Genomic DNA, 9,498 nt, shown 5'->3' on the forward strand with positions numbered 1-9,498 from the left:
TGGAAGCTTGGGTCTTCGCCGCATTCGAGACTGGGAAATACTTGGGTCTTGTGAACGCTGGTCGGACTTCCGAGTCTTGGATCAAGGCGTTGTCTGCCAAACGCAGACGGCAACCGCTGGTCTCGGACATGAAGGCCGTCACCGTATCGCCCAAGTTGCTTCCGGCTGCTGCATACGTCGCTGTGCTCCAGACCATGTTAATGGATGCCGGCTTCGAGTTTCGCAATGTGATTCCTACGTGGAGTGAAGTCCGTGCGGTGTCCGAGGTGTCTGAGAATCTGATCCGCCGAGGTGTTGAAGAAGTTCAACTCAGACTCGCAGTTGCGAGTCTTGAGTGGAACAAGCTGATGGATGGCGTAGGGTTTCACATCCGACAGCCGCTGGAGCCTCTCCCAGCTGTGCGACTCTCCGAGCGAAGTACAAGTTCCCCGACTGATGGCGATGGAGACGTCCTAATGACGGACGACGCCGTGGAACTGCTTGGCGAAGAATTGTTTCGCCGCTTGAGGATCACGCGGACCAGAAGAAGAAGTCCTGCTTCAAGCGTGTCCGGACAACCAGCGCCCAAGCGTGCGGTCTTTGAAGCTGAGCGATCTCCGCCCAGTTCCCTGATGCCTCCGACATCGTCGTCCCAGAGTCTGGTGCCCCAACCATCGGTATCCCAGAACGTCGTGCCTCGGACTCAGAGCCTAGTCCCTAGAGCTCCAAGTCTTGAGCTGATGGCGAGTGTGGACTCAGTTCCTAGTCTGGTGGGACCAAGTGGTGCTTCCGACGAGTCGATGAACGCGGCCGCTGAAGGAACAGACCTGTCGGGGCACAGCTCCTCAGGATCGTGGTTCTTGTCCGCCGCGGACTACATGGTTGGCAGTGCCTTGAGTCATATGCCTGGACCAAGCCCGATGGCGATGGTAATGATTGCGCAGGAGAGCGCGGCTGCGGCAGCTGCCGACCCGGGTTTCGGTGTCTCGGCAGGTGCTGTGTCGTATCCAGTGCCGGTTTCAGCACGCCCTGCACCTTCGCTGCAACCCCTTCAGGAATCGCCTGCGCATGTACCGCTGCCCGAGTCATCAGAGAGCAGCGCAAGTCTCCAGCGAGAACACTCGACGCAACCTGCTCCCGGGTTGCATCCAACGTCGTTGCCCCCTCCAAGCTTCGTGTCTTCCACCACACCCGCAGCCGGCATGAACCGTGGTGTCTCCACATCAAGTGCTATGCCACGGACTCAAGCCACTTCGACAAAGGTCGCGGACCCGGAGTCTGAGAAGAAACCACAGAAGTCCGTGCATTCTGGGAAGTCATCGCGATCCCGGAAGTCCGCCGCGAAATCTGCGTCGTCCAAGTCTTCGATGTCAGGAATCTCCTCTCGTGTGTCGTCCTCCAGGTCGTCGCGTTCCGGCGCGTCCGAGGTCGCCCTAGGCAGCAGGAGGCCGCCCTCAACCAAGTACGCGCCGACATGGCTGACGAGTTGCGTGGCATTCGCCTAGACAACCAGCAGCAGACCGCTTCCCTCATGGAGCGTCTTCAACGGAGCGAAGTAGCCCTTGCCGCCGAACGTGAGTCCCGCCGTCGCGACGCCGAAGTTGCTGAAGCTCGGGTTGCTGCCGCGGTGAAGGTAGAGCAGTCCCCAGTACCATCGTCAGTGCCTGCACCCGAGATGGGGCGCGGCACACTTATTCCCCCCGAAGCGCCATTGCCGAGTGCGGCCCTGGACGCCGCCACCGCTGCGGTGTTGGCGGCAGCCGAGGAAGTGAAGGCAGAGAGTGAGGGCATCGCGCAGAGCACGAAAGCCCATTTGGCCGCGTTCGAGGACCAGTTGCGCAATGTCACGTCCGCGTATCTGCAGAAGTGCGCCCTGACCCAGAAGGTTCAACGTGAGAATGATGCTCGCCTAGGTCAACAATCGACTAGTGTACCTGAATCTAGTGGAAAAGCCACCGCGACGAGTCGCACTTCCTGCGACAAATTTGCGGGACGGTCGCCCACTTATATCGGGCAACAGCAAGTGGCCGCGGATTCGCTGGCAGCAGCGCAGCTTCAAGCGACCATACAAGCTCCAAGTCAAATTGTCAAACGCGAGATGGGACCAGGCGAGACGAAGCCGACTGAGACACGTGAGACAAGGTCAAGTGAGACGAAGACACGTGCGACTGGCGGGACGGGGTCAAGTGAGACCAAGCGGGGAAGGCAGCCGAAGGCTGCGTCACAGACTCGGTCCAGTGTCGCTGCAGTCAAGGAAGAAAACTCGGAAGAGACCAAGAGCTCAGCGAAAGGTGTCGCTCGGGACTCTGCGAGTGGGAGTGGCTATGTCCCCAGATATTCTGGGAAATTAACTAATAAAAAGTCTTCCCAGAAACACAAGCGTGGAAAGAGGATCCGTCGCAGTAAGCGACCAGGTGGCGATCCCTCATCGTCAGATTCAAGTACAAGTGGCAGCTTGTCTAGCAGCGAGTCCAGCTCGGGCTCCGACTCCGACTGGGAGCGCGGCCTTGCTGAGGAAATCGCCCCTGCAACAGTACCAGCCGCTAACGGCCAATCGTACACGTTCCGCCCGTATATCCAGTATGGGGCGGTGGAGATGTTTGATCCCCACGCCAAGCTCGAAGACCGCGTGAACTGGTGGGAGCGGTTTGTCTACGCTGCTGCGTTGGGAGTCTGGCCGGAGAAGATGAAGTTGCGTCAGATCCTGGGCCGACTACCTGCCCCGCTACGTGTATGGTTCCGCCAACTACCCGAGAAGGACCAGAAGGACTGGTCGCGCTTGTCAAGCTGTTTCGCAAGGAGTACTGCCGCACCAAGGCGTCCCCGTACGACCGCTATTATGAGTTGGGACCGGAGAATGGCGAGTCTGCGCGATCGTTCCTGTATCGACTCAACGCTGCAGCCAAGAAGGCCGACGTCGAGTACGAAGACTCTCCGAGGAACTCCACATCCGTCGCTTTATCAAGAAGCTGGCGGATCGTCGTCTGAAGATCACAGTACAGGGACAAACGTTCAAGTCGATGAAGGAACTCGAGAAAACTCTCAAGCGTATCGAAGCGGTGCAGCGTGATGATGGATATGAGACGCCTCCACCTCCAAAGATCCGCGATACGAAACCTAGTGGTGTGAGATTTAGTCAATTCCCTCCTCCGCGTCGAACTCAAGGTGAACGTGCGTACTTGGTCGAGAACCTGGACTCGGAGTCAGAAGACAAGGCTTCCCCGCCCTCGGACTCCGAAGAGAAACCAGAACCACGTTATCTCCCGGGAACTCCGCCCCCGTCCATGGGGCGTACGGTGAATTCTGAGAAGATCAACGTAGCCCAGGCTTCTGAGACTATCGCTCAAGTACCCAGACCCCCGACGACCGAGGAGGTGTTCCGTGCTGCTGAGCAGATGGGTTGGCGCCCTCCAATTCCACAAGCGCGACCACCATCTCCATACCGAGACAACTCCCAAAGAACTCCCTTCTGTGAAAATTGCCGCAGTTTTGGGCACGACGCTCAGAATTGTTGGCGGGATCTGATCTGTGACCGATGCCATGAAGCTGGACACCCGACATATAAGTGCTCGCGTCGCCCATGTTCCAAGTGCGGAGACTTTCACCGTGAAGGGCTTTGTGCCGATTGGGCTGCTTTGAAGGCAGTCCGGGAATTGGCGCGACAAGGAGCGCTGCAAGACTTGCCGACCGAAGCTCTGAAGCAACTGATGAGAGAACGAGAGAACAGCCGGCTAAGTCTGGGACGTCGTTAAACAACTAGGCTCGCTGGGTAGGGACCCAGTGCGTGTCGAGCCTAAGTACCAAGCGTATTGCGCTCTTGCATTTGTCGGTCCAGAACGTAGGCACCAGATCGGTAACCCACAATGCATGACTGCCATTGCATGTGAAGATGAATCGCTGTTGGAATCGCGCCCGGTTTCTCGAAACTACGTTTTCCGAGGTTCTGCATTTGAAGATGAAGCCCCAGTGGAATTCACATTGAACCCAGGAGAACGTTACAGGTGGTGGGCAGACCACGACTTGGATAATCAAGATGCAGTGGCATTAGTGCATGGGGCGACAACAACTATCGGACACACATCATTCTAGATTCCGGCGCCAGCACAACTATACTGAGCCCAGACCTTGCACGCAGGTTGAAGCTTAAGGTGACGTCGCACGCCGGACTCATGTGAAAGGTATGAGTGAAGTTAACTCTGGGAATGCGTGTGGTATATGTGCTGGACATATGGGTTGGAAACATTGGAGATGGATTCGCTTGTCTGCTGGGTATGGATTTCATGAAAGCGGCTGGAGTACGACTGTGTGCGCGTGAGCAGTTGGCTAATCTTCCGAATGAAGAAGACATTCCTCTGGTTGGAGAGAAGGAAGCTCCACGTTACATCTTAGAAGTCCCAATTTGTGTGCGTGAGCCGGTGTATTTGGCTCCTGGTGATTCGATCATTGTTCCGGTGCGGTATGGTCAAGCTGACGCTGACACAGCTGAGGTATGGACTGCCCGAGGGAGCCTGTGGGTGACGCAAGTGATCTACAGCTCCAGACGGCGGCCTGCTGCAGTTCGTGTGGTCAATATCTCAGAGAAGTGGACCCAGATCATGCAGCACACGGTGGTAGCAGCGTTGGTGGATACCACGAGGAGACCGCTTTGTTCAACCGAAGTCGCGTAAGTATCAAGAGTGGCAACAAGAGATTTACCAGAACACCCCTTCGCGGGAGTATCGGCGACGGGAGGAGCTGGAAGCACTTGAAGCCGAACGGAATGCCCCACCCGCAGTCCTGCGACCTCAATATGTTTGGCCGACGAAGATTTTGCCACGTCCACCTGAAGAAGTCCGGAAGGCTGCTGAGCTACAGAAATCTCGGAACTCGAGTGGCCGAGCCATGAGCTCTTCGGGTCAGACTGAGGAAAAGACCGGCAGTCACTCGAGCGCTGTTGCTGATGTAAAGATTCTGGATCTGGGCATTCTAACTGCCGTGGAAGTCACTCCCATGGACGAAGCCGAGGCCTCGCAGGCAGATGAGGTAGATCCTGCGAAGGAGCCCGCCATTGATCGGGATTCTGATGATGTCAACCGCGGACTGACTGGTGGAGGTACCAGTAGTACCGAAGCTCGACATGAATTGAAGAACGTGTTTCGCGCAGAGCCAGTCAAGATCTGTGAGGATGCCCTGGAGCAGCTGGAGGTGGCGTACGCGATTTGTCTTCGGGTGGTCACAGCTGACTTCGATCCTGATGAAGAAGTCTTCTTCCATGAAGGAACCGAGCTGTTGACGCAGTTACGAGACCAGTTGGCTGTACTCCCAGACTTGAAGGATCTCAGCCCGAAGGTGAACATGGATGAAGCTGATGTGGGTGTCGAAGGCAAGACCACTCCTGAGATGACCAAGGAGATGAGAGGTATCTTGGAATATCATCACTCGATCTTGCTAGGAGATGGAACTGCTGTCCCTGCACCTGTCAGAGGAGTTGTCTGCGACCTGGATGTTGGGGACGCAAAACCCATTGCCCAGCGCGCTCGTCTGATTGCTCCACGCTTCCTCCACTAAGTCTACGAGCTGATCAAAAAATTGTTGGAGACCGGACTCATCGAGACTTCGCATTCGGAGTGGGCCTCACCCATCGTAATCATTTTGAAGAAGGACGGCAGGGATATCAGACTTTGTATCGACTACCGGATGGTGAACCAGCTCATCAAGCTGTCTTGCTACCCGCTACCGTTGATAGATGACTTGCTGATTGGATTTGAAGCTGCGATGTGGTTTATGAGCTTGGATATCTCGAGTGGCTTCTGGGCGGTGCCCATGACCCAGAGGGCAAAACTCATTTCTGCTTTTGTCTGTCCTCTTGGACACTACCAATGGTTGCGCATGCCCTTCGGGTTGAAAAATGCACCCCTGATATACCAGCAGATGCTGAACAACTGTCTTTGGGGTTTTGTGCGACTATCGCCTGAGGAAGAAGCCAAGGTCGATCCCGATGTGCTTGAGTTTCTGGGAATTAAGGTAGACGAGCGAGCGGTCCCCGATTCTGGAGTGGAGATCCCAGCTCTGACAGATACAATGACTGTTTTCCACCGGAACATTCCAGCCCCAGTTTCAATGGGCCCAGTCCTGGGTAGAAGCTCATACATTGACGACATCGCCCATGGGGCGCCTACCTGGGACCAACTCTGCTCGGACCTGAACGCGTTGCTGTTCCGACTACGCTACTGGGGAATCTCCGTGAGCCTGCCCAAGAGCGAGTTCGGGAAGCTGTCTATTCCGTACCTGTCGCATGAAATCAGCGCCGAAGGCTTTCGAGCGAAACCCAAGATCGCGAAGGGTGTGAATGATTTGCTATTTCCGTCGACACTCAAAGGCGTGCAGTCATTTCTGGGAAGCATCAACTACTACAACAAGTTTATCGAAGGTCTTCCTGTTATAGCATCGGTGCTTTACGAGCTGACCGAGGAGCAAGTCCGGGAAGGACGAGACTTGGGGCGCGCCAAAGAGGCTTTCGAGATTCTGAAGAAAAAGATCGTCTCAACGCCGCTGTTACGACACCCGGACCGAGAGAAGGACTTTGTTGTGATCCTGCATGCGAATCCTTGGGCTGCAAGTGCTGTCTTGGGCCAATAATATGACGGTGTGATTTTTCCTGTTCGGTACACGGGCAAAACCCTCAATGAGTCTGAGATTAAGTATCATCCGGCTGAGAAAGAGGTGGTGGCGTTGTTGCGCGTCCTGCGAGTGTTTCATTGTATGCTTGCTGGGAGTCACATCAAGGTCTACACTCGTTACTCAGTCCTGCGGTGGATTTTCACTTCGTCATCATTGGAGGGACGTTGTCAACGGTGGGCCACCCTGCTCTCGCCTTGGGATCTAGAAATTCACCGGATTGCGAGGGACGAGGATGGCCTGGCAGCCATCATGGGCGCTGGGATTACGCCTCGTGAACATCTCGATAAAGTCCGGTCATTTCTGGGAAGCATCAACTACTACAACAAGTTTATCGAAGGTCTTCCTGTTATAGCATCGGTGCTTTACGAGCTGACCGAGGAGCAAGTCCGGGAAGGACGAGACTTGGGGCGCGCCAAAGAGGCTTTCGAGATTCTGAAGAAAAAGATCGTCTCAACGCCGCTGTTACGACACCCGGACCGAGAGAAGGACTTTGTTGTGATCCTGCATGCGAATCCTTGGGCTGCAAGTGCTGTCTTGGGCCAATAATATGACGGTGTGATTTTTCCTGTTCGGTACACGGGCAAAACCCTCAATGAGTCTGAGATTAAGTATCATCCGGCTGAGAAAGAGGTGGTGGCGTTGTTGCGCGTCCTGCGAGTGTTTCATTGTATGCTTGCTGGGAGTCACATCAAGGTCTACACTCGTTACTCAGTCCTGCGGTGGATTTTCACTTCGTCATCATTGGAGGGACGTTGTCAACGGTGGGCCACCCTGCTCTCGCCTTGGGATCTAGAAATTCACCGGATTGCGAGGGACGAGGATGGCCTGGCAGCCATCATGGGCGCTGGGATTACGCCTCGTGAACATCTCGATAAAGTCGCAGAATCCCTGATTACAAGGAAAGGACGAGTGACACCTGCCCCACCGATTAGTCTGGAGATGTTGGAAGAGGATTTCTCAGGTTACCTGCTCAGCTTTGATGGCGCTGCGAAGACGTCTACCAGGCAAGGTAGCTGTGGTTGTATCTTGTGGAAGCTACCAGAGTGGACTGTGGTCAGCGCGTGAGGTTACTTCCTGGAAGATGTGACGGTCAATGATGCAGAGTATCATAGCTTGATCAAAGGAGCGACACGGGCTATGGAGCATGGTGTTTGCGACTTGGTTGTCGTCGGTGACTCCCGAATCGCTATTCAACAGGCCCAAGAGTTGATCAACTGTCATCAACCGAACCTTCAGCGCCTGTTAAGTGAGTTCGATTCGGTTCGTCAGAAGTTCCAGTCTGTGAAGTTGATTCATGTGAAGCGGGAATTCAACCAGGCTGCGGACTATCTCACGAGTCGGACTCTAGCCGCTGGAGAATCACTGGTTATCGATGATCCCCTTGAGCTGTCGCATTTGCGTTTGGTGAATCGCATCCCTGAGAAGCTGGTGAAACAGTCTGAATCTGGAGTTGTCGATCCATTGGTCGAAGGCACTGCTGAGCGTCGAGTACTGAGAGCAGTCGTAGATGAGTTCCCAGATTATGACAACGCACCACTTTCTCTTGGCGCGCGCGTGCTAGCCGCTCTGACCCGGAGCCAAGCCCAAGCGGAAGTTCGTGATGCAGAGGAGACGGAGTCTGATACCCCAGGCATGACACCTTTGGAGTTCCAAGCAGAGCGCTGGCGCCGCATTAAGGCTCACCAAGATGGCGACCCATGGATGCGACAGTTGAAAGCTTTCCTACGAGGTGATCTCTCTGAACTCTCTGAACTGGAAGCACAGAGGATGGCGAAGATTGCTGACAATTATGTCTTGGATTCCCGAGACGTTATGTACCATCTGAGCCGATCGACTGCTTCTAGGCCAAGAGATGCACGAGATAAACCTCGATTAGTGGTTCCTCACGATCTGTGCCAGGACTTGCTGCATCACTGTCACGAAGAGCTTCATGGCGGTCACCAAGGAATTACGCGGACGCACGAACGCCTGCGTCGAGAGTTCTTTTGGCCAGGTCTCTACGCTGATGTTGAACGTTTTGTCAAGGAGTATGTGGACTGCGCCTCTGGAAAGGGGAAGCCCCCTAATCCCGGGCCGTCGCCTGGGAATATTGAGCCCAACGCTCCGTTCGAAGTGCTGTCGATGGACTTTGTCACGCACCTCCCGAAATCTGAACGAGGGAATACGTTTCTCTTGCTTTTTCAAGATATGTTCTCGGGTTTCGTGATGTGTAAGCCCATGAGTTCGACGACAGCACAAGACGTAGCTGAAGCCTATGAAGAGGCTGTCTTCCGGCGCTTCGGTGCGAGCTCCATGCTCAGGCACGACCAAGACCCCAGACTTATGAGCGAAGTTTTCAGTCGATTCAGGGAAATACTGGGCACCAAACAGCGAGCGACGTTGGCGTATCGCCCTTAAGCCAATGGGCAACAAGAAATATCGGTGCAGACTATGGTGAGGAGCATCCGGGCCTATGTAGCGGAAGCAGATCAGAGCGACTGGGATGATCATGCGGAGAAGTTGGTGTTCGCCTTAAACACCTCCTTTGATTCGACCCGGCTCGAAACGCCCTTTTATCTGGTCCATGGCTGGGATGCGAAGAGCATTGTGTCGGCTATGCTAGGTCCACCACCCACGGGGCTGGAACAGAAGTCGGCTTACGAGTGGAGACGCAAATTGCAACGCGATTATAGTTTCGCTCATGCTTGGGCTCGAGACTTGCAGAAGGAAGCTAAACGGCTGCGCTCAGAAGCCCAGACTCGGAAATGGCGGGAACTATCGGGAAAACTCAAAGCTGGATTCCAAGTTGGTGACTCTGTCTGGCTGTATCTGGTCCGTGTGCAACCCGGGTTGACCAAGAAATTCGCGCGTATGGGGATC

General features: G+C 54.9%; 1 protein-coding gene across 1 annotated transcript; it reads left to right on the forward strand.

Moving 5' to 3' along the window:
- Positions 1 to 1,453: 1,453 nt before the first annotated feature.
- On the forward strand, positions 1,454 to 3,504 carry PHYSODRAFT_248985 (hypothetical protein; the record flags this gene model as incomplete). Its single annotated transcript, XM_009534465.1, has 3 exons — positions 1,454 to 2,751; positions 2,882 to 3,378; positions 3,467 to 3,504. 3 exons carry the CDS (start codon positions 1,454 to 1,456, stop codon positions 3,502 to 3,504), a joined length of 1,833 nt encoding a protein of 610 aa, XP_009532760.1.
- Between the last annotated feature and the right edge of the window lie 5,994 nt (positions 3,505 to 9,498).

The sequence above is a fragment of the Phytophthora sojae genome, assembly GCF_000149755.1.
Source record: "Phytophthora sojae unplaced genomic scaffold PHYSOscaffold_7, whole genome shotgun sequence".
In the NCBI taxonomy this organism is placed as follows: Eukaryota; Oomycota; class Peronosporomycetes; order Peronosporales; family Peronosporaceae; genus Phytophthora; species Phytophthora sojae.